Source organism: Haliotis rufescens, unplaced genomic scaffold (genome assembly GCF_023055435.1).
Source record: "Haliotis rufescens isolate VD_foot unplaced genomic scaffold, xgHalRufe1.0.p SCAF_12, whole genome shotgun sequence".
NCBI classification, from domain to species: Eukaryota; Metazoa; Mollusca; class Gastropoda; order Lepetellida; family Haliotidae; genus Haliotis; species Haliotis rufescens.
The window spans coordinates 15475761-15501390 of NW_025963802.1; the positions used below are offsets into that span (position 1 = coordinate 15475761).

General features: G+C 36.7%; 1 protein-coding gene across 6 annotated transcripts in view; it reads right to left on the reverse strand.

Moving 5' to 3' along the window:
• Positions 1 to 805: 805 nt before the first annotated feature.
• The window catches only part of LOC124146084 (uncharacterized protein ZK1073.1-like), an 80905-nt gene continuing 56080 nt past the window's right edge, over positions 806 to 25630 (reverse strand). For 2 of the 6 annotated variants that reach the window (XM_048393386.1, XM_048393388.1), the window contains exons 5-15: positions 25115 to 25150; positions 21158 to 21220; positions 18601 to 18661; positions 17212 to 17298; positions 15672 to 15749; positions 14610 to 14624; positions 9961 to 10076; positions 7495 to 7530; positions 6721 to 6865; positions 6032 to 6083; positions 806 to 5274 (exon numbers count right to left, since the gene is read on the reverse strand). In XM_048393386.1, coding sequence (XP_048249343.1) covers positions 5063 to 5274; positions 6032 to 6083; positions 6721 to 6865; positions 7495 to 7530; positions 9961 to 10076; positions 14610 to 14624; positions 15672 to 15749; positions 17212 to 17298; positions 18601 to 18661; positions 21158 to 21220; positions 25115 to 25150 — 901 coding nt within the window. In that variant the 3' untranslated portion in view covers positions 806 to 5062. Of the gene's footprint in view, positions 5275 to 6031; positions 6084 to 6720; positions 6866 to 7494; positions 7531 to 9960; positions 10077 to 12123; positions 12136 to 14609; positions 14625 to 15671; positions 15750 to 17211; positions 17299 to 18600; positions 18662 to 21157; positions 21221 to 25114; positions 25151 to 25630 lie in introns of all 6 variants that reach the window. The other 4 variants (XM_046516154.2, XM_046516156.2, XM_048393387.1 and 1 more) reach the window with 3 other exon arrangements.

Here is a 25630-nt window from a genome sequence, read left to right on the forward strand (position 1 = left end):
ATCTGCTGCTACCTGCTGTCCAAGAGCATGTGCCTGGTGGATATATAGTTTGTTTGTATTTTGTTATGGGCCGGAGGCCTACATCAGTAAACTTCATTGGTTGACTTCATTAACGTATAACTAGTCATCATTGTGCTAGGACCTGAGGTGCCTTGGCAGTGGAGTCACAGCAGTTATTGGTCTGATGTTACAAATGTTACCTTCAACTGTTTTGGCACTTCAGTCTTTCTCATAACACATTTTACACCGCTATTATTTGTGAAAGTGCCAATACAGGGACATTTTCAAATTCCCCGAGAAGGATGTCAGACAGTTGATTCAGACTCTTATAAGACACTTGTTTGTTGTTAAACGCTCGCCAATACTCCAGATATATGACAGCAGTCTGAAAATAATCGATTCTGGACCAGACAATCCAGTGATTTACATCATAAGCCTTGATCTACAAAACTGAGATAAGATGACATCAAATCAACCAGGCCATCGAACAGACCACCCAAAATATTTAGTCATCAGTTGGGGACCTATCCCTACCCAGAATACCGCAGGTCCTTATGAGTTGTGAAAAAATGAAACCAGTTTTCAATTATACTATTGCAAAGGTCATGTTCTGCCAAGTGAACTATCAACTCAAAGAACACTCAATGACTTTAGCCATGATAGTGGTAGGATTGATCTGTCAAACATTTTCAGGGACCCATTGCACAAGATGTTCTTCTTAACTTTGAACACAATGCATTGACAGATGCACTGTAAAAGGCGTCTTCAACGGGGACTTGTCAGTAAACTAGGACAAACACAGATATATTTGCAAATACTTTATTTCAAAAATCTTGACATCAATTACCCGGTAATGAGGTTTATGGGTTCAGTTCATCTTGATTATTCAAATTCATCATATTCTAAAAATAAGATATGAACAGATAGCAAACAGCTACAGGGAGAATGTGTGATCATGGCCTGATGTAATACTGCTCTGGGTCTGCAACACAGTAGATCAGCCATAGCTTATTGCAATTGTTTGGCCTATGACTGGCTACAAGTAGCTCTGTGGTTCACAGCAACACAATAAGTAGAACAAGCTCCAAGGTGGCCAGCAATCTGTCAAATCATGAACAAAGTTCTGCAAAATAGCGACCAGATTGACTCTCAAGCTTATCTTACATTTTGAGACCTACTTACAAGTAACAAATTCATAAGCAGGAGCCGCTTTACAAAAATAGGATTTGTTTGAGATCTCTTTAACTGTTATCTCTAAAATATTCATAAAAAATGTAGCTTCTATGTAAAGATTTGATATATCGGCTTATCTAGAAGGCCATCTGTTTGTCAATGAAGCACTGACAGGAGGCAGGAAGATGACCACCACTTGCTTCTCATGAATCACCTCGCATAAACCAACATCTGACAACAAACAACTATTCTGAGTACACAATGGGAGATGTACAGAAGGCTTATGGACTAAATATCACACAGTTCCTGCTTTACAATCAGGTCAAACAGTATGTAATACCGGAATATTGGCTCAACACATGTTTAGCTGTATCACTCCATTACATCGGGTAAACACAGTTCACAACTACCATCCTGAATCCCCGAATACTTAGTCATTACACTCTTTGACAAAGATTAAAAATTGATGTCCTGTACGACATCAGAGGATTCTTCAATCTTGCTACTCTAAACTACTAATGAAACCAACAAACATAGGACACAAACAAGTCAATTGTCATGAATAGATCACGTCTGTTCTACCATTCAAGCACACGCCAGTATTTCGTGTCGTATCACTTCCTCAATCCACCACCAAATTATCCTCATAGAAACTGGTCAGAACAGTGCTTTTAGGATACTGTAACTTGTGTCTCAGGTTACACCAAGCATATCCATGACCTTAGTAACATTTCAGAACATTCAAATACAACTGGAAAACAACTTCTATGACAACATTGGTCAGAGTAAACAAACATGGGTGCAGTTGCTATCTTTATTGCAGGGCATTGTGTCCGGCCCAATGTTTCAGTGCATCCATTGTTGATGAGAACGCAGCACGGACATCACTCAACACTCCATCCTGGCTCGTAAGTGCCTTATTCTGGTTTCCAAGATAACGTCACTGGGAAAGCGCCGCCTCAAGGCTTCTCCCAACCTGCCATCTGATCTCTTCATTCTTAATCATATAATTCAACTTAACAGTCCCCTGAGGCAGTGACACTTTCATACCAGCTCCCTTTGGTTTAATACAAAAGAGGTATCATTACAAATGTGACACACTATTTCCTCTCCATTACATGAACTGAATTTACATTTGAAATCTGTCAGATTCCAGAGATCCCTACATCAAAATAAACATGATGGAAGTCCTTGTTCTACAATTTCTCTTACAAATTAATGTCAAGCAGAGGACATATTGAATGTCAAGGAAAAAACATATTTAATGTCAAGGAGAAAGCATACTTAATGTAACAGAGAAAACATTTATTGTCAACCTGTCCAAGTACAGCAATGTTGTATTTGCAGTTGTATTTTGTCAATTAATTGCAAACTACCTAATACCTAATTGATATTTCAATAATATCACTGCAACCCATGAGTGACTGACAAAACAAGATCAGACTGCAATATAACTTACAATTTACACTTGATACAATCTGAGCAGTTGTAAGCAGAACATAATGTCAATGCAGATACAGGGAATGACTGATTATATGTGGTTCATAAGTATCGGTTAAACCTTGCCACCATCTGCTTATAAAATACATAAGAATATATAGGATGATATTGTACAAAAGTGCAACAAAAAATCACATCTATGAATAACATTGAAATAAAACAAAGACTACAGTGACAATCGTCGCAACAATGCATTGTTATCAGCTCTGTCAACACAGTATACATGTATTCATATCAGTTTGTTTCAAAATTAATTTTCTCATAATTATTTTACTTTAAAAAAATCAAACCTTTCATCTTGGACACAGTGTATGCCCTGTTTGACACAGTGTCAAAGAATTGTATACATTTCTACTTGAGATTGAATGACAAATGATATTGTGGATAGATCTGTAACAAGCGAGCCCAGTTACTTATTGTCTACAAAGATAAGGAAACAATATATCTTCTACAAACATTCAAGTATGATCTATAGGCTACAGGTGTGCAAGAGTCCAATCTTAACAGAAAATTGCTTAAAGACAACATTTTGTCAGCTGAGATTGTCAGGACTTGCTGGACGTTCTGGCATGAACAGAAGCCACATTCAAGGAACGTCAAGTCTACGATGTTGAATATGGTGTGCTGCCTTTGTTCAGTAGTGTATTCAACACTAACATTATGTAGGGTGCAAGATGGCTGACAAAAAAAGGAACACTAGTAAGTCTGTCGCATATGCCTGTGTTTAGTATTTCCACTGTTTAGATAGTCAGTTTACATTCTGAGTGTCATGTTTCTGCAACGGTTGCTTCTAACTGGTTAGAATGTTTGTATGAAATAATTCAAGCAAAATATTCTGAAGGTGACTAACCGATGTTACTTTCATTTAATGACACAGAGTATTTTTTCAAGTAACACAAAAAGCTATTATTGCAATGAAAACACTGATGCTCACAAGAAAAGAAAAGAGTAAAGAAGTCTCATTCAGCTAACATCATGAAGAATCATTTGACATATTCACAACACATTTAGCAGAGGGATTGTCGGCAATGTTCAAAGAACATTATGATAGACAAACAGCTGCATTATCAAGATGGTAAACTTTAGCTGAGATATCCTTAACTTACTTCATTCAACCTGAAGGTCACTTGTAGAATGCTTTTATGATAATGATCATCTTCAGTAACATGAAATCATGCAGTGTGTCGGGTCAAGCTGTCGGGATGAAAGCAACATGGAGTGGACACTGACCGTCAGCTGGACAGCAGGCCGAAGATGTCCCTGGATGTCCCACTATACACACACAGGAAATACAGGCCCTGATATAGATGAACACCTTCGCTGTCTTGAGTACTCACAATATAAGAAACACACATCACTGTGCTTCAAGCAAATGTCATTTGATCACAAGCACTACATAATATCTGCTGCAGGATGTGCGGAAATGCATTCAAGAGCTCAAAGATGCTACATATGAGCTGAGTATTTGTATTCAATTCGCTCTACCAATGTAATACTTCCATAAGCAAACACCATCGCCCGACATAAATACTTGAATGAACCTCGCCAAAACAAAATGAAAACAAATGTGTGCTCCACAAGGGAGAGAACTCTCTTCAAGACAAATGTAATCTCCACAAGGGAGAGAACTCTTGAAGCTTGAAATTACAATGGCAACCCTTAATATGAAACACAACTTTGCATATTAATTTGATTTGATGGATAGCACCATTGTTGCTTCCTGAAGTGGCACTATTCAAGTAGTCATACACAAATGTGCGCACATATTGACATTTGCTTGCAGCATATTGCAGTGTTGATGGTAAAGATTATCCCACACTTGTCTTGCAGCCAGGTCAAGCCAACAGAAGAAAAGTCCAACAAGTCCATTACATCCACCAAGCACCAACCTAACTCCTGTATTTCATCAACCATTAAGATATGTAACCAGGAAATATGAAACAAACATCAGAAATACTGAACACAGATAATACGACTGATTGCTTTTGTCATACATGCACATGTGTGCATCTGGTTATCAACACCTGGGAACATGCTACTCAGTGCTGCAGCTACCGTTGAGGCAGCAACACCTGCAATTCTAGATAAGCATGATAAAAGACTTCTTCAATACATACAAGCCCAAACCAATACAACAATCAAGTCGTTCAAGTGCATAGCATGGTTGTAATGGGCATTTGTCTGTCTGTCAATACCATTGGCCGTAATCTACTTTGACTGACGGACTTCCACAGCTGCTGGCTGCAGAAAATGATAACACTGTATGCCCTGCAAGGACAAGGACAAACAAGACCGGACCTACAAGCCTCAATCTCTCTGACAAATATACATATGGAGAACTCCCCCTTCCCACCTTCCCCCTCCTCAATCTTCTTCTCTGGGTCCCTGTTTAACTCTTGGTGGGGCTGGAGGATAACACACTGCCTGTGGGTGGACTGGAGCTCATCTTAGGGGGTGATACACCAAACTTGGGGGGGCTCATGGAGTAGATGCCCCTGGGCTGGTCAGCCTCCTCCATGGACATGCTCCTGGTGCGGCAGGGGGGAGTGCCACCCTCGAAGGAGGAGGACCTCTGTCCCCGCATCATCGGTACCCCACCAGCTGAAAACACAGAGAAATCATAGCAATACATACAGACAACATGACATCCTATAAATGTCTGCAGCTAGACGATGCAGGTTATTCATAGGTCAGCACTAGCTTCAGATTGAATGAAGTCACTAATCTTACCACCAGAATTCATCTTGATTAATGCTCACCTGGAGGTCACACAGTTAATGTGGTCCAGTGAACTACTGTCTGGAAGCCACTCATGTTAACATTGTTGCGGAATAGATGAGAAACAATTTGTCTGAGACCTTGAGTTAACAACAAGAGTTGATGAATGAATCTAACTTAACAAAAATTCCAAATTCTCTCACGGAAAATAAAAGTATCTTTGTATGTAGACTATCTATGAAGAAAGTATTCCTTCCAAAAGGTTTTACGTGTCTTATTGACCATATTGACAGAATATTGACTCATCAAGGAATACATTTATGTAGGGAGGCCCTTTTCCAGGTTGATTGTACACAACTGTATATTTGGTTACAAACTAGTTTGAACAAGCAAAAAAAAAAGTAAAAACACTGCCCGCCCACACTATATTAACAGAAGTCAATGCCTGAAACCAATTCTTTTATTTTTTTTTAATCCTAATAATGGTCTACATATCGTGTTGTTTGGTGGATTCCCCCAATCCACTGAAGGTACAAATAGCCCAAGGGGACCCTCCACCCCCCACCCCCACACCAATTTTAAAAAATCCTAGAACAATCCCTGCATGAATAATGGTAAAACTATTGACACAACTACATACCAACTCCTAATCCTTGCAGGAAGTACAAGAAGCTTTCAGCAAATCTTGCAGGCTGGAATAAAGGAGAAAATGCAATAAGAATTAACAATAACCCTGCATGTCCTGACGGCATAAAGACAAAAATAATTGTGAATGTGAATTAACTAAACGTAGGACATGTGAAGGGCCCTGAAACAGAAGCCAGGCTTCGGCCAGATGGCAATCTTGTCAAGCTTAATTCCAGTTGTTCACAGATCTGTGGTTGTCGATTGACTCAAACTGTACAATGTGTGTACATCAATCTAACCTTACAACAGGCAATGTCTCAGTTCCTCACTAATTGCAGCCTCTGCAATGACCTAGAATGGAAATAGCCAGCAGACCAAAGACCACACAAGTCCTTTATTGCAACAGGTGGGATGGAAACATGTAACAGGACTATCTACTCTCCTGTTTAAAAAGGTTCTAAACACAAAAGAATGAGTAGAGTGAATGAAAAATGGCTATTGTGTGGGACTGTATGCAACACTTATAACACAGCAGCCTAAAATGAAAATTAGAGCCTAGTGTGAGTAAACCAGTGATTGAAAGTATGAGCATTAGTCATTACCATCAAAGGTTCCATGAAATAGCATACTAACATGCATGTGGTACTGGGGATCTACTCTGCTCTAGAGGAATGAAATCCTAATGCAGTGAATCCTCCTTACCCTTTCCTCCAGAACATTGGCCACTCCATCCACCTCCATCATCTCAGTGTTCTTCTTGGAGATCTGATCATTCATCTTCTCAAACAGCAGGCGCACTGGTTGGTTAGCCGATGCCTTCGACCCCGTCACCATCAGGATAGAGCACCTGGTGACAAGATGTAAAACATGGTTGATCATGAATGTGTGATTGAGTGAGTGAGTGAATGTAGTTGATGTTGCAGTTACCAATGTTGCTGAAGGTGTCCTGATTGGAAAGTTTATTATCACCACATCGACTCGACTCAAACATATCAATATTTAAATTAATATGAAAATCACCTTTGTAGACCTGTCAATCAATTTAATGCTAAATAATGACTAGGTGGACCCACTAAATGCTTAAAATTGAGTTATCTGCATTCTCATTGTCTTCTATGGTAATCTTAATAAACATAAACAATCCTGTTGCATTTTTACAATCGATATTCATAAATATTTATCAAACCAGCATCAACATTAAAAATTTACCAAACCATCAATATCACGATATACAATGAAATCCCTACATATTGCAAACTTCATCACTGTGGCCTACATATATTAGAGGTTGACTGCATGAGCACCTGAAATGAGAGACACCAGAAATGGGCTTCACACAGGGCACCTATGTGGGGAATCGAACCTGGGCAAACACTTTATCCTCTGGGCTACCCCACCACCCTGTTATCATGAACCACAGGATGTGTTACAACCAATCTTGACTTGAATGAGTTCCTGGTTCAAGCATACACTTACTTGATTTTTCCAATGTTGTCAGCAATGTTGGAACGTCTGAAATCATAAAATGCCATACATTGATTTGGATAAAACACAGCTAAAAGTTCACATAATTTTGAAGGCTTAAACTTGAAACATCCGTAAATTATTGGATGAACAAATATATATCTCAGAAAGGTAGCATTATGAACAGAATCCAGCTACATCTAAAACCATATCAAAATTCAGCAAGCACTTTTACTGAAATGCCTGGTGCAGGCTGTCATCGTCAATGAAAGCTTCCTGTGCCCTTTGCTTTCAGTGAAGATTTCAAACTGAACCCCATAACAATCTGAAGATGCTCAAAACAATGTCACATGTTGAAATGGCTAAAATCGTTGAAGTTAAAAAAAAAAAAATAGTCTTGGTTCTCAGACACCACTCGCATCATCATAAAGTTTGCCGCACGTTTCATTTTATTTCCATTTTAAACAAAACAAAATAAAACTAATATTCCTAGTCCTGCTGTATAAAATACTGTATTACAGTATTTTACTCATCAAGGAATACATTTATGTAGGGAGGCCTTTTCCCAGGAAAATTGAACACATCTGTTTATTTGGTTACAAAGTAGTTTTAAAAAAAAACAACTCCCCCCAACCCCGACCCCCTCCCCCTCAAAAAAAAAAATAGAATAAAATAAAAAACCTCTGCCTGCCCACACTATATATTCAAAAGCCATTGCCTGAGAACCAATTTTTAAACTTTTTTAAGCCTTATATATGGGAGCATATTTTTCATGTGCATTATTCGCACTTGGGCATGATAGGCACTACGGTACAGTTTTCTTTTGGTGATGCCAAATTGTGTACATTCACAGTCAAAAACTACATTGTTTCCTTTCATGTGAAGTCTTCGTGGGAGAGAGCAGGAGATTACAAACTTGGTTAGAATACAGAATACCGGATACCTACCACCATACTGATAAAGAATGTGCACAAGCTCCTTCCTTAGTAAATTATTATGTTAATGAATTGCTTTGATATTCAATTTTGAGGTTTAATAACATTAAACCATACAAATGTAAACAGTCATTTTTTCTGCTTGTTTTGCGCTTCTTCTTCGTCTCATGTTGCTATATTAGTAGGATCAAACCGAAACTGCCGATAGGTATTCTGTATTCTGTAGGTGAACCACAAGTCCAAACATCAACACAAATGTGAATTAGTGAATAAAAATTCCTAGGTATGATTTTCTTCAAGCTTTAATTGTATATCTTGTTAAGCTATGCATTATTAATATAGCAATCAATATTTTCAAGTGTATTTTTACAAAACTTAACCCAAAAATAAGAAGAAACCAAATCTGAACCAATTACTGTATCAGGAATAAAACATACTGACATCTGTTTCTTTTTGGTTTAGCTTTTATCATATCAAAAAAGGAATCCTCACTGTAGCACTTTGGTATATTAACAGTTTGTTTTTTCTTCTTTAAGTTGGAAACTTGTTGAGGAGTAACTATTTTAGATTGACGGTCATGAACAATCAGCAATAGCGAAAAGGAACCACCAAAAAGAAAGGCATGCTTCTTTGCAAATGAAAACAATATATTGACTTACATTAGTCAATAAGAACAACCATGACTATTTTAAATGAAATAATGGAAATTTAAATATATTTCTATATTCTTTGGCAACAAAGGTTTGTTTCACTGGGGTCGATAGCAGTAACCTGATTGTGGTTTGTGTTGAAAAGATCTGCCAATCATTCACACTCGACATTGACATGCTCTTATAGATGTTACTTGCCAATGGTTTTGCTTTGCTCACAAACATCAACACAGCTGTTGAAAAAATGGAATTAAAAAGACACAAATCCTAGCGTATCAATTACGCAACAAAAATTGTAAATACACTATTGAAATAAAATTTATGTGTATATTACAACTATTTAATAAAACGATTGCATATACTACAACTGTTAGATAAAATGTGTATCAGCCGATAGCAAAATTCACTTACCAACATTTACATTAGGAAGAGCTTCTGCGACAAACATACTGAGAAATGCTAATTTAAAAACACAACATGCCTAGTCAGTGTACATGTTGTATCTTAATTAGTTGCTGTTTGGTAATTAATTGGCCCCAAAAAAACAAGTCAGTATAAGTAAAAACATATACATCAATTTTTAAAAATCCAACTTCAAATATATTTTGGGATCTTAATTTTTTTTAGTAGTTCTTAAGACAAATTTTCAGCAAGTTTAAATGGAGCATTTTAAATAATTAATTCATATTGATAGCAACTATTAGCAACAGTAAGTGATACGGGTTTTTAACATTTTACATATTTCTGGTGGGCAGAATTAAAAAAAAAGACACTGGTTTTCCTAAAAATCATTTTTTTTACACATTTCATTTTTTGGAAGTCAGCAGATTTGTAATTCCAAGTTTTAAAAAAGGTCTCTCCTAATCACAAGGTTGGATAAGGAGAGTTCTTACTTCATGAAGGCCTGGACGAATCTCTTGAGGTTCTTGGCATTGATCTTTGATCGTAGAGATTGCTGGAATGACTCAATCACTTTCTCGAGCTGCTCCTTGTTTTCAGCTTTCTCAAACTGTAACACATAGCAAAACAATCCTAAAAATAATGACCACATTCAATATACTGGAAACAAATTCTGAAACACCTATCAACTGTTATCTTAAAAATGTGTCTGTGAATTTGTACTGCCTACATGGCCTATTTATGGCTTCTTGTTGAAACTTTCCAAAAATGCCATCTCAGAGCTTATTGTACGAATCACATATGGTGCTTATGTTATAGATAATTTAAATATGATCTTACTAACCCATTTTGACAAATCAGAAATTGAGCCATGACACTAAACAAAAAATCCTCAGGAGTTTGGAAATGTGTGTTCCATGCAAAAGTTTAATATTCAAGTGTGGGTCAAATGAAAGTCCACTTAGTTGAAAATTTCATACAAACATGCTGGTTGATTTGCAAGAAAGGACCCTTCTGTTGGAGGATCTAAACCATGCTTGGCACAGGTGCTTGTTCTTACTTCACTGTATCTTGTGGACAACACAATTTATCAACACTCTCAAACATAATATCAAGCTTGTGCAAACTGACGCCCTCTTTAAAAAATCAACATAAATGTCATCTAACACATATTCACACATGTATATAAAAGTGAAAGATGTTTTTGTACACATTTATTAATTTCATTTGTATATTTTGTGCGCTATTTCTAACAAAGCTGTTGAACATACAGCATCTATGATTATTGTGTTACTATAGGATAAAACAATCATACGTGGAGAAAAAATACATAACAATGAGCACATCTACAGTAGGAAAGAATCACTTCACTATTTCAAACCCTGTGTACTGTGAATATATTGTACAAATAACTGTTGTGTAGTGAAAAGTAAAATCAGTGAAAATGTACAAGTTTTAATATTTGCTGAATGTAAAATTTGATTTTCCTCTTTGGTACAAGTACACAATTATTTAGTAATTTTCCACATTGAAATCCTGAAAAAAACATTGATTTGTCAGACAGAAATCCTACTTTATTTCAACATCTATCTAATATTTGAAATCCTGTGACAGCACTACAAGAAATCACTAATTATCTCTACAAGTTAGTAACACACTGTTGCACAATGTAACAATAACCAGCTAAAACTGTATCTATAATAATGACAGCTGACAGCTGTCTGGATCGCAACAGGATCAGGTCAAGGCCTACTGTACAATATAGAATTATGAAGAAAATGTGCAATATTCTACCCAGGTGATCAATTACATGCAAATATGGAATCAATATCACACATCTGTTGACAAGATTCAGAACATGATCTATACATTGATGATACTCATGTCTGGTTGTGTAGGAAGACACACAACCAGATACTTATATTTATCAGCCGTACTATTGTGGTTATCCAGATGTACAGACATGTATCTCAATCTCAAGGTAATACATACTTGCTACTGTTCCTCTCATGGTTGCAGGTTAGCCTCGCCCCAGAATATTGATTAGGCAGCCACACGTTATTAAATGTTAGGCTAACTTCAGGTTAATGTTAGGTCAGGTTAACATTAGGTAAGCATAACTCTAATAATGTTAGTGTCAATTGATAATAATTGACATTATTTACCATCAGCATCATGCAGTTAGCTAGTTTCGGAATACAGCATGATATATCAACCAGAATATTTTAATACTTGTAGCACTAACTCCCCAAAGCCATTGTTAAGGCTGATCAATAATGATCATCTCATGTGGGCCTCTGCCCTTGTAAATCTTGGGTAAATATAAACTAGTAGAAAAATAAGGCAAAGTGTCCATGTAAGTTCTCTGTCTACTCATTTTCATTGACTAATCTTCATAGCTACATTTTTATACATCTATTGTTTCACTGTTAGGGTTGCTGTAGAATAAATTATCAAAATTTCACATTGAAACCATATCATATTATATAGAGCTGAAATAACTTTGGAAAAGACTCTTACAAAGCATTTTTGGAACAGCAAACAAATGGTGATTATTTGTTCGGCTGATGATGAGAAGACAGAGTTACTTGGACACCTTTCTGACATAAACTGAGTGAGAGTAAGTAAAAGTGGGTTTCTTCAAAGCTAGATGTTACCTCATCAGTCGACTAAAGCCATGAAAGAAAACATGAAAAGAAAGTGAAAGTTGATGTCAACTTTTGCATGGTGCAAGTGCTCTTTAACGGAAAACTCTTGTGAAAGACCCCATCTTCTGTAGAAACAATATCAGTGACCAAAAATAGCAATACACCTTTGCATATTAGAATAGAACATGATAGATTTCATTCTTTACATAATGATCGTATTAGAACATTAACATGAAAATGAATATTATTTATTCAAATGTATTAACTGTTTTAAAGAATGTAATAGACAACAGAGAAGCAGAGAAGTATGACGTGACTGTGATGACGCCTCTTAGTTGTGTGACAGTGAAACGTGATTGTGTACTAAGGACACATGTACAGACTACAGGGACCTCTGTGGTCTAGTGGATGGAGTGTCAGGTCAGTGGTTCAGTCCCCAGCTGCATCATACCAAAAGATGCTAAAAGTTGGTACTTGTTGTTACCCTGCCTGGCGCTCAGCATTGAGGGGATAACACAAGGACTGGTCGGCTTCGAGTCAGTATATTGTGTCTGTGTTGGGCATCCATGTTAAAACTGTGGCATGGTATCCCAGTGGGCTAGCACTGTATAACTGGCATTAGTCCGGACTAGTATGCACATACATGCATGCAACCACTACAATTATCTTGAATGCAACGCTAAACCCGACCCCACCCCACCCCTTCCTACCCCACCTAGGACAATGTTAAATATTTCATCTTCATTGGCCCTTATTCAAGCTATTGGGCTTTCCATTATCCATATTTGGAGACCCAAGCATTAGTTCATTACTGTCAACAACAGTCATCATACACTATCAATCAGAATAATGCACATGAAGGACACACAGTAACACAATGGCATAAATAATACAATATAAGAAGACAAAGCAAAGAACAGACATGAACAATACATACTGAGTGACAATTTCTCCCACTGTTATCAAATATCATTATAATCCATACAGAAAAGGACATTATCATCTACAGTAGTTTTCCAATGGGCAAAAACCATTTAAATTCCATGTACGGGTATGTAATTTTCCACTTCCAAATCATAGATCTTCTTGCCATGTCATTATCTTAACATGCATAAATTCATTCAATCAAATTAATAAAATGTATGTTTTTAATTCACATTTACAGCTTAGAAAGCCCTGATATCGTTTACAGTGGAGAAATGTCAGTCAGTCAACAAAAATGCAAATAGAAATGACACACAACAAAATAAATATTTAAGCAAATCAACTGTAAATACATTATGAATAACCACATAACATTAATGCAATGAGTCATGACCAAAACATGCCCAACTTTCCAAAAGCATTTTAGAATGCAAAATGTCATATTGTTTTATACAAAGAAATTATTTAGAAGGGTTGATCTAATAAGCAACAATCCATGCATTGTTATTAGGCTATGCTTTGTTCTCCATTCGAAATGCAAACAACAATTCATACTGTTTTGTAAAAGAGGTTTCTGTAATCACTTTATACTGATTTTCTCCTAATTCTTCCTGCTGACAGTAGCTGTGTTAGCTGTGCATGCACGAGGGCAGCTTTAGAAATTCATTTCTTTTACTAAGTTTTAGAACAGTACAGAGTCCTCAGAGTTTGTTGCTAGCCCTGCTTAAGGAAGACAAAAATATTCACACAGTTTACATTTTCTGCTACTTTTGTTTAGTTCCAATTTGTAGCAAACTTAAAGCATTGAGAACTGGTTCAGAACTACAGCCCTCAAATGCCACTAGTCAATGAGGACTACCATCAATGGATTTTTACTTGTCCTCAGCACAATTTAGTTGTCTCGGGCTAGTTGACTAGCAAGAATTTCAAAGGCAGTGAGTGAGTGATGATGGTTTTATGCAGTTTCTACAATAATCCAGCATCATGGCAGACACTAAAAGTGGACTTCAGTTATAGACCATGTGGGGACTCAAACCTGGGTCTTTGAAGCGTTTAGTGACCAGTAGCCTACATCACCACTCTTATAAGGACCCGATGATCCATCCCCGTCTGTACTTGGTCAAGTGAAAGAAGCAGCTTCTGGGATACAATTGGGCAAGATGTCTTTCACCTGTCTGTAGTGGGTCTGGGCAAAGCAGACAGGGTGACAGGACACATGTACTTGGTTCTGTTTAAATGTTTACTACTACCACTAGGATAGGTGCAGAGTTGCCTCCATTAGATATGCTGGAATCCTATGATTATGGGTTCAAATCCCTGATCAATTATGCCTTGCCACAAAATAGTTATGATCACTGGTTTCATCAAAGTGGTAAACGTCAAAGATCTGCATCACTACAGACTTTTCTACCACATTAGCTGACACGCTGTGATATCACAGAAATACTTCTCGGTGGCATTAATCCCAACACACTCATTCACTCCACACTGTAACCTCTGTAACACTTTGAAAACCACTTGAATGAAGGCTAACAAATGAGAATGAACACAAATGAAACATAACGATGCACCTTAATGTTATATTCCTGAAACACAATACAAATACACACAATATATACATTAAAAGAACCGAAAACACTCAGAGCAAATAACATCCATCCCATCACACCCACACATCCATGGATGAGCACCATATTGGCAACACACCTGTGATATGCTTATGACAACTTGACACATGTGATGCTATCAAGGTGTGCCCTAATCCCGAAGAGAATTTTTACACACCTAATATTCTAAAAGTATAAAATATCTCTGAAAAAATGGTAACCATGGTAACTGTTTCAGAAAACATGTCATTTGACCTACTGGGGAAATGGTATTTCTGAAGCTTTTTATAACACCTGCCAAGCATAATTGTAATAAAATACAACTAATGAATCACCAACAAGGAAAATATTACAATTGTAAGGTGCAATCTCCTCTTATGCTAAGGTTTCATTTAGGTTAATGGATAATTATTTTTTTAATTTCTTTTTCCAAATGCCTATATAATCTGGCAGTGAGAAAACTAAACATTAAACCTTGACAATCTTTTGTAAATAGATGTACTTAATTCACACATCACTGATTAAATCCATCTTATCAATTCAATCTCAGATAAGGTTCTGAACCGTGAAGGTCTGGGTTAAAATAGGTCTTCAGCAACCCATGCTTGTCATAAGAGCAACAATGCTAGTCATAAGAGACCACTAACGGGATCGATGGTCAGACTCGCTGACTTGGTTGAAGCATGTCATCGTATCCCAACTGCATAGATTGATCCTCATTATAGCAATCACTGGATTGTCTGGTCCAGACTTGATTATGTACAGACTGCCATCATATAACAAGAATATAGTGTGTCATTAAACAACGACCAACCAAACAAACATACAGATAGGTTTCTTTGAAGTATCTCCAGATTCTTCATCTTGAATGGAAGTTTCTAAAAGTTGCTTCTACCACTGTCTCATGCCTGCTCATCCCACCCCTAATGCCCATCCCTCGAACACCTTCCACACACAAAATGATGCACAAGTCAATACACAAGAATGTTGAAGGTAAGTAGTATTAGCAACATGCCAGTTACTCACTGAGCCAAATCTGTGGAACACCAGGTAAGCTTCCGCTGATGGGTTCATTCCAATCTGGTCAAGTTTCCACGTCCTAACCTGTGGACACATAAACACAAGATTTGCATTAATGTGGATGTAAAAACCTTCTAGCGCCTCAAGGCAGCTTGGGTTGTATACTCCCCATGGAGTTAACTTGAATGCAAATGGATCCACTGGTCGGGGAACAAATAAACTGCACTTGAGCAGATACTAGTACCTGGATACCTGCGTTATATAAATTATTAATAATAATAATAATATTTGTAAAGTAATGTAAATTGTGAAACAAGTCTTGTATGGAGAATGCAAAATGTCATCAACACAATCTTATCAGTGTCAAACTTAATTAAGATACTAAACCTAAGAGCTAATCTAAATTGGACATCATTCAGGGTTCTTTTTTTTAATAGTTTCGTGTTTACCTGACCTTGTTAACCTGTGGCTCATAAATTACAATACTCAATTATTTTATCAAATTATTGTTTGCCTTTACTTATCAACAACATACATTATGTCTAATTCTCTTTGCTGGCGGATTTTATTGTGGATTCTATCAAATAATTAAAAACAAAAAATTCCAATTACAACCTGTTATCTTTTAATTTGCCAGACCTCCACTTCTGTGGGCATAATGGTCCACAGTTGTCAGAATCTCAGGGACAGTATAGAGTTACCTCCCTTACATAACTAACCGAATAATGCAGTCTCCTATTTGGAATCCTAAGAGCTCCTATTGAGTTAGCTAGATAGCCCTGAGGTTGACATTTGTGAACGATGAATGGTTCCATTGAGAAGTGCTTCAAGTGGCATAGAGATGTGTCCCTGATGTCAATTGCCATCATTGACGATATATCTTCATGCAAACACCACTGTTTAACACAGGGACACATTTCAATCGAAATAAATTCTATCCAATCTTTCTTGTTATCCGATGAAAGCTTTGACCTGATCTACCGGTAGACATGAAGTTGAGGAAGACAAATATTTACAAATCAAAAGGAAACATGGTGATAGCTAATAATATTGTCTTATTTCTGACTCATGAAAGCCACTTGGTGATCATTCCAATTAATGTGCTTTGCATACTGTATCCATCAGAGATAGAAATAAACATGAATTCAACATTGTATTTGATCTCATAATAGAGCATTATCTTCTTGTTCTCATGAAGAGGGTTAGACAGTTTTCAACACACTCAAACAACAACAGGAGGCACAGAGCACGTAGCCTTGTTGTCTAAGGCAACACTGTTCCTTGGGCAGAGTTGCATCTTTTAGAAGAAAGAAATTTTAAATTTTGTGTTGTTGTTTGGAAATAAAATGGAAATAAAAATGTAACATGCGGCGAACTTTATGATGATGCAGGCAATGCCTGAGACCCAAGACTGTTAATTTTTTTATGCCTAAATGCCAGATATTTTACGATATTACAGAAATACTGTTCACAGCAGCGTTCAGCCCAACTCAGTTGCCCAAGAATAAAGGTAGCAGGGTGTGAAGCTTCAGGAACAGTTACATACCTTGTCCTTGACTGCCTCCATAAAGTTCGCTGTAGACCCGGTACAGTGGATCAGACACACGCCAAGCACACGTTTAGGTTGGGCCATCTGTACAAAGGAAGGTTTTCAAATAAAGTACTGCTTCTTGCAACAATTATGTCACTGAAACATCACATATAAATGGAAACTAAACACTTTTATCCAAATATGGCAATAGCATATTGTTTCAGTTTTTATTTCATAACATCTTAACTAATCTATCAAATATTAGCATACATAGAAACTTTATGATAAGGCGCTAAAAGTTTAGTTTGTTTGTTTGTTTTGTTTAATGCCGCACTCTGCAATATCCCAGCTATATGACGGCAGTCTGTAAATAATCAAGTCTGGACCAGACAATCCAGTGATTGACGTCATGAGTATCAATCCTTTTACAGCAAGCATGGGTTGCTGAAGATCTATTCTACCCCTGATCTTCACAGGTCAGGTGCTGAAAGTACTAAATCAATAAGGACAATGCATGTGGAGGGTTGGCATTCCAAAATATTGTAATAAACTGTCAAATATCTAGCACATATAGACACTTAATGATTAGGGTGCTAAATGTACTATTAAATGAATGTTGAAACTAACAGCAAGAAATCTTTGTCTATTTAATCTGTTTACCTAAAACAGGACACAAGTCATTTAGGAATTAGGTGCAAAATCAAATAATAAATTACAAATGATTCTGGGCATGTCAGTGGCTAACTCAAGGTTTTTTTGCGTTTATGTATCCATAAACTGAAAAAAGTTAGGTCCACCCACAGAGGGTCTTCTGTTTTCTGATTGGCTTATAATAGAATTGGCACGGCATGTGTTGCATTATTGTGCCGAACGATATCCCCGATTTTGTAATGTTGTCTCCAGTTTTGTGTTAATGATTTAATAAGCAGCCTGTGAAGTTATTATTGTGGATGTGTTTATTCATAAAATTTGACTTTAATGTTTTTGCTTTAATTGAGGTATAAATGTGAGACCCAATACAGGGACTGACACAGTATTCACAGTTTTTACCTTTATACCTCCATACACAACAAAATATTGAAGTCAATTCTTAAACATCAAATGTTTATGCTATATGGTTCGTGGTTGATTGTCTATTAGTCTCAGAATATTTGTCAAATTGATAGCTTCAGGATTTAAGAAATGGTATGCTAAACTGATCTAACACAATACATACATTGTTCTCAAATCTGCATATCCAAGTATGTCTTATATTCTTAACAATAAAAGACCCAGAGTATGCAAACGGAAGCCAAAAAATAATAAAAGACCCAGAGTATGCAAACGGAAGCCAAACTTGACATTATTATTTTCCAAAACAACAAATGAGCAGGTAATACTATCAGGCATTTGACATTCTCCTACCGCAAATCTGGCGATGATGTTAGCTCCTGCACCTTCCCCAAGGCCAATCACCTGCTTCACACTGAAAAACATACACACATATAATGAAGGAACTGTATCATCAAGAGCTCCTTATCAGACTGCGCCAGAAGTTATTATTCGCCAGTTGAGACAATGTATAAATAAAATCTGACATAAGTGAGAGTCCTGCTACTTGTCTGGCATCTACATCTATCTTGATTCATAACTGCATGGGCAGAGGTGTCATGGCCATAACAATATTAAAGCTTAGGAACCGGCAATAACCCTAAAGATTCAATATCTCGATCATAACATCCTGATACAAGATTAGGATTGTTTTGAATTTACCATATTCTATAATCATCACCGATTGGGCTGATCTGATCATTGATTCAAGGTCTCAGTTTAAGAAGCCGAGTAGTTTGCAAGGTGACGTACAAAATGTAAAGCATTATGATCAGAAGGTTACAGACAAATATATGCACTAGATGTAAACTCTACTTCCTGTGATCGGAAATTTCGGAAAATAGAAAAAGTAATTACTTCATCCTATCTCAGATTGTGACTAGAAGAGGCTATCCCGACATGTGGTCTGTAAGTCATGCAATGTGTTCCATCCATACTAAATAATACAGCCCCGGACCAACTGGAGTTTCTACAGTACGATTCCTTAACATGCAACTTATTCATTACCCCGTTATTCCTCCCACTGTGATTTCCTCCAAGACATTAAATCAATTACACTCGATATTTCTACTTCTACAACTGACATTGCACCCTCCCCAAATTTTACTCAGTGATGAAATCTGTTGAGTTCTCTCAATCTAAATGTTTACAAATTGCAAGTACAAACATGATGATGAGTTCAGCTAGCTATCCATATGTATTGAGCTAGAACATCGCAAGTGAACTGGTGTTCAGATAAGGATTTTGCGTGTCACTTCCAATAAAGTTACAGATTAATGACCTCCTAAAATGAGAAATTAAGTCTGTTTAATTTATCAGTTGACTCAATTATTCATTAGAATACAGAAGTTAGATCTGTACAAACTGTGGGTTAGGTATTGAGAAAATGTATGAGGATATATTAGAGTCAGCCAGATTGGGTCAAATCCAGGGATGAGAATGGATATTTTCCTTTTCAGCTGAAAATTCTGGGTGTTTATGGGGGATGTTTATCAAAGTTGTGGTCACTAAAATTCGCTGCAATTCACTGATCCGCAGAAGGCTCTCACCCCTGCAAATCTTAGCTCCATATATAACCACTAAGGTCTATAAGGTTTCCAAAGCCTTAATTCATATTACATGTTACTCATAAAAAAGTTAATACTGCTGCCAAGGATTTACGAAACTGACATGTAAATGAAATGAAGGCTATTATTCAACTTGTTCAGATGCATTTGATATGAAAGCACACCTTAGGGCTTATTGTACTTTTCTTATTAGTTCTTTCCTTAGCAAATCTGTCAACAACTCTTTCTAAAAGATCAATGTTCTTACACGTTAACCTACCAGTAGTTCTAAGGAACTTCTCTCCCCATAAACAAACTAAAAGGACAAGAATCAATTGAAGGTTATTCAAACTGTCATTCTTTTTATTGATTTCATTTTTTCTAATTCTTGCTATTTTCTTCTTATCTTTCACTTGTGGATTACGAAATCAAGTTCATGTTGGATTTTTGTCTGATAATTCAAAATGTTTGAAATGCATGCTGACATTAATTCATTCCTAACTCAATGCCCTACTGACATTCATTCATTCCTAACTCAATGCCCTACTGAAACATTTTATCAAACTGTGTTTCTTGAGATACTTATCTAGGTCTGATATTTTCTAAATGAATAAAAAAGCAAACAGGATTAGTGCATATCCTAAATGACAGCTGCCACTCTTCGTTACACCTTGGACTAGTCTACCAAGTCCGATGTGCTGTAACAGGATTAAATCTGTACCCTGGCTTGTAATATCTCATTTCTACTAACATCGTTATTTATAAATCTTTTTGACAGCACAATGCAAAAATGACATTACATTACATTACATTACCTTTGAAGAATATCACACATTAGAGGGTTATCATTGGTCTACACCTGTTCTTGAAGACTAAATCCGAACCTATTATTATGGTAGCTTTACACTGAAGAGTGAGTAAGCTTTTACAGCACTTGTGGCACCATTACAGGAATAACAGAACATCACAGGCTTCATACATTATACCAATGTTTGGAAGAACTTAAAGAAGAATTTACAAGGAAACACTGCACTCCAAGATTTTTAGTGATTAGTCAGTGTCATGAAATTGAGGATGAAAATTTAAGGGGTTCTTTTTATAATTAGGGATCTCAAGATAAAGACACTAAGGGCCCCACAATTTCTAAAAGTGTTAATGATTCCCAAGGCTTACATCCACAAGACTACGGTACTAGGAAATGAGGACACAAGTACGTCTGGCCTTCACAGCTCTGATCCCACAGCGAGATATCAGCTATGCACATTGAGAAGAACATAATGAGTTGATGTGTATAATGCATGTTGTGGTGACAGGGAAACACATACTCCAACTGGTCCAGAACACACACTAGGTCCTCGCCAAGGCTCTGCATGCTGGGAAAGGTGTAGCTGAAAAAACAAAATATACACAACAAATATATGCAGATCACACTGGCCCTGCAAGTCGACGTGGCTATAAAGCATGATATCAATGCAACAAAGAGAGGCTGCTGTTGAATTAAATAAGGAAACATGGAATGTGGTGTGGAGCAAATTATTTGATAGCTGACAATGCAAAAGAAAACCGCTGTAGTATCATAGGACAACTGGTAGCAGTAATCACTATTCCAATACAAAATAGAATATACTGTAAGACACACTACCAGTTTTGTTATCATTTTTTTTACAATTTTCAACATTATTCCTCATCTGAGTAAACTGTCATGCATCATAAACTTAAACCCTACTCTGTAAATAGAACAACCTCAGAAAACTAGTAGCAGAAGACACATGATTAGACATGCAATGACAGAGGTCATTCGATTTTTTCCGATTTTGTGTTGTGCAGCTTAAATTGAAATCCTAATCTGATGTTGCTATGCGTTTATAAGTGCTTTATAAACACTTCCTTGTGAGTATTCCCAAATACGTTGTGACAATAGCTGTAACCCTATGTTTCCTCAGTTTCATAACCTGACACCTTCCTATATATGATTATGTAGAGACATGGGACTATTACTATATTATCATACAGTCAATATATTCCCATCACATCCTCTGAGAATAGAAATTAGATGTTTTTAATATCAATAACAGCCTGATGGAGTTAACATTACTAATTAATGCAACAGGAAAACATTGTTCTCCACTATCCCAAGGAGACTGACTACTGAATATCAGCATCACATTAATGTGGAACAAAAACTTTGTGTTTTACGGTTTGGAACTGATATTATTAACACTTATGTCATGAATAAAACTAATCATGCTAACTGTGATCAAATAACTCTCAAGGTGTAAAATAGCATTTTCAGTCCAACAAAGCATGAGATATTACAATGACCTTTATTATTTATTCAGTGGATATAGTGACACATGTGATGGTAGTATTGTAGTCTCTGAATAGGTCTTTATGAAAAAAAACACATACAGGATGTAAGCATGTACTTATATACCTCAAAGGCTTGATCATCAAAAGAGAAACTATCAGTTAGACTAAAACAGTGTTAAAAAAATGAAACACCCTAACAATAAGTAGATATTGGTGACATTTAAATAAATCGTCATTTAAAACCATTCAAATGACAATAATGTAAGCCATGTACTGTTAATTCCTACTTTACCATGCTTACACAATGTGAATATTGAAACGATACAAAAACACTCAAATTTCAATAATTCATAAACGATTGCTGATCATATTTCAGCCACAATTTGTCATCACATTTTAAGTTTTTTTATTGTTAGAATATTAGTATTATCATGTTTAATATATGACTACAGAATATTCATGGTTTAACTACTATCATGCACAATATATGGCTTGAAAAGACATTTAGTTTGTAACATTATAGTGAGGATTTAGATTCAAGATACATGGACAGGTCATAACTGAAGCCTCCATCCCGAGGCAGTCTGCTCTCAATTTAGGGACCGTCTCCAACCTAATACAATGCCTTCACTTTCTCAAACACCAGTAAGTGGCCAAGCTCTCCATGAGATCAATAAGAATTACATTATTATTACAGCAGTGAAAAATGTCTCCGGTGTGGGTTGTGACTTGGATGACTGAAACTCGAGTCAGGGACTTGCTCTAAACACCACTCCAATGTTTCTTACTGCAGCAGAAGTGTTTGTGCTGTAATTCCTAAAAACACCAAATTCCAGCTAATTCCAAAAATATGGTATCCATATGTTGGCATGTTCCTGGTTGATACTGGTTAGTTGATTGTGTAAGGTATGAAAGGAAAGAAATTGTCCAAACATGCTGGGCTGGTAAATCATTTGTCTGTTATACGTTACAGGAATTGCAATATGTGCAGCCGTGCCCAATTCATGAGCAGCACAACATCTTGTCAGATATGTAAGACACAATACACTTGTAAACATTATTATAACTCTGCAAGGGAGCTGTTGCAGTATTACATATGTGTTCTGTCAAAGTGGTACATTTCAAAATAGGGGAGTAAATAATGGAAAATATATTAGCAATGAGACAAAGTGCTACAAATAAGAACCTCTTTCTCTGAAGTGGTTGCATCTCTAGCCATAAAACAGTCTAAGCCCGCCATACAGCAGACAATAAAATGTAAAGGAGTATTATTATTATCAAGACATGACATACTACAACAGAGAGTGCATGGGCTGACTGTCAAATCAGGGGGAGTAACAAGGTACTAAGGAAGAGGCATTATGACAAGTCATGCCAGGAACATCGCAATATTAATCACATATATTTCTTTTTCTGTTACCATGGTTACTGCCAAGGAATACCATCAAATTATAGGCATACCTTAATGTGATAAGATGCATGTAAAATAGTACGGTGGAGCTCAGTATGAGGCCATCATGCTGCAAGGCCACAGTGAACACACATCCAACCCCATATCAGATATGGATCCAGTATCCTCACCCAAACACAAACAACACAAAGAGGGAAACAAGGAAAACAACTAGCATGAGGCAACACTCAAGACCAACAATGTAAAGGTTTATTGGGGAAAGCAACGTCAAAAAAAAAATCACTATCAAACACAATACAATATCTATGCGCTACAATCTGACATTCATACAAGTTGCTACAAATCAAAACGACTGATCAACAAAACCTGATGAAATGTTAAACAAATTTATTCAACATTTAACAGGACGGGGCTTATAGGTAAAATGAAATAAAATGAAAGATAGTGCATTCTTCACAGCTGATGCTACAGTAACAAAAATTAAAAACAGTAAGTAAGATGAACTGAGGATATGTGTTTATAGTTGACAGTAGAGCACTGCAGTAAGAAATGACCAACGGCAATCTGTCATGGAGAAATGCAAAGGTTACACATGTCAATAGAAGACGCAATACAGTCAGTCAATTGTTATTCACACGGAGAACTACGACGATACTGACGTACGTACGTACCTCACACGGAACAATATTATACATGTAAGCATTCAGGCCACAACAGGCAGACCATGTTAGGTTTTCACATCTCCATCAAACCTAATCTGATATGCTAGACTGAATGTAACAACTTTCAAAACATCACCTATTTCTGTTGCACCCTTGTTATAATGTGTTTTTGTTCTTCAAAAAGTCAATCATGTATATTTAAAAACCATGTAGCTGCTGATTTTGTTTCATATATAACTCAAGTACAGGCTGGCTTCAATATTGATTTTCACCTGAAATTTTAAACAGACCTAGAGATATTATTTAGAATTGAACTGAAAGAAAAACCTGGATATGGTCTGTCTCACAAAGAGTTATTTGCTAAACATTTTGCTCGGTCTTGTGACAAAACCTTGTTTTGTGAATGCTTCCACATACAGTTTTAAGACCAGTTGCAAATTTGTTGCCAATGCCATCATAGGCGTTGAACTGTTAGAGCATGAGGACAACACTCCAAGACAACCATATAAGAATTCATCTTTGAAATGTTCTCAACGATATTACATCCCCTAGAACTGACTTAATTTGCCTATCACAGCGCCGGTCTTCCTAAGGTTGTTTATTAGCTGTTAGTGATCAATATTTATGACAGCCAATTACAATGAATCAAACTGAAAGGATGTAAGCGACAGTTTATCTCGATAATTGATTACAGTCATGGCATACCAGATCAGTGTATGATAATAGGAACTGGACATTTAACAGGTGTACTCAATTTGTGACTAATGTCCATGATTTTGGTGCCAATTAGTGACAGCATGTTTGCTGTCCATTGATTGTGCCGAAGGCCTGGCCTGCCTAAGCCATGCAGACTTTTACATCCATGCCCATAGAAGATGACTTATATCTCACTTTATTACCAAACGCTTATTCCAGACCCTTTCTTGGGAGGGGACCTGTCAGCATGAGAATAATAGTTCTGGATATGAGCACAGTCAACATAGCATGTCACACAGAAGCGTCCACAACGTCAGAGTCTCATGTCCATTTGCAAAGAACAAAAACATTAGTTTTCTTGTATACATCATAACACAAGGAAAATATGGAGCATTGAGAGGTTTGATATTACTAACCACAAGCAAATTGTATATCTGGTTGCTTGCAGGAGAATCATGGGTTCTCACTGAGATCAGAGTTTCTTAGTTTTAATCAAATGTGATTTAATAAGTATTTTAATCATCCCATAGACTAACCCAGGAATGCAAATTGGGACCAGCTTGTTAGGCCAAGTCAGTCTTCTAATGTCAACTGTATCCTGAGGGCTAGTAGAACCTTTAGGTGTCCTAATATTTGATCAGTATTTGTTGTAAATATTTCCGTTTCCGTGGTAACCTGACCCATACTGAGCAACCCAAGCTTCAACTGCAAGAAGACCA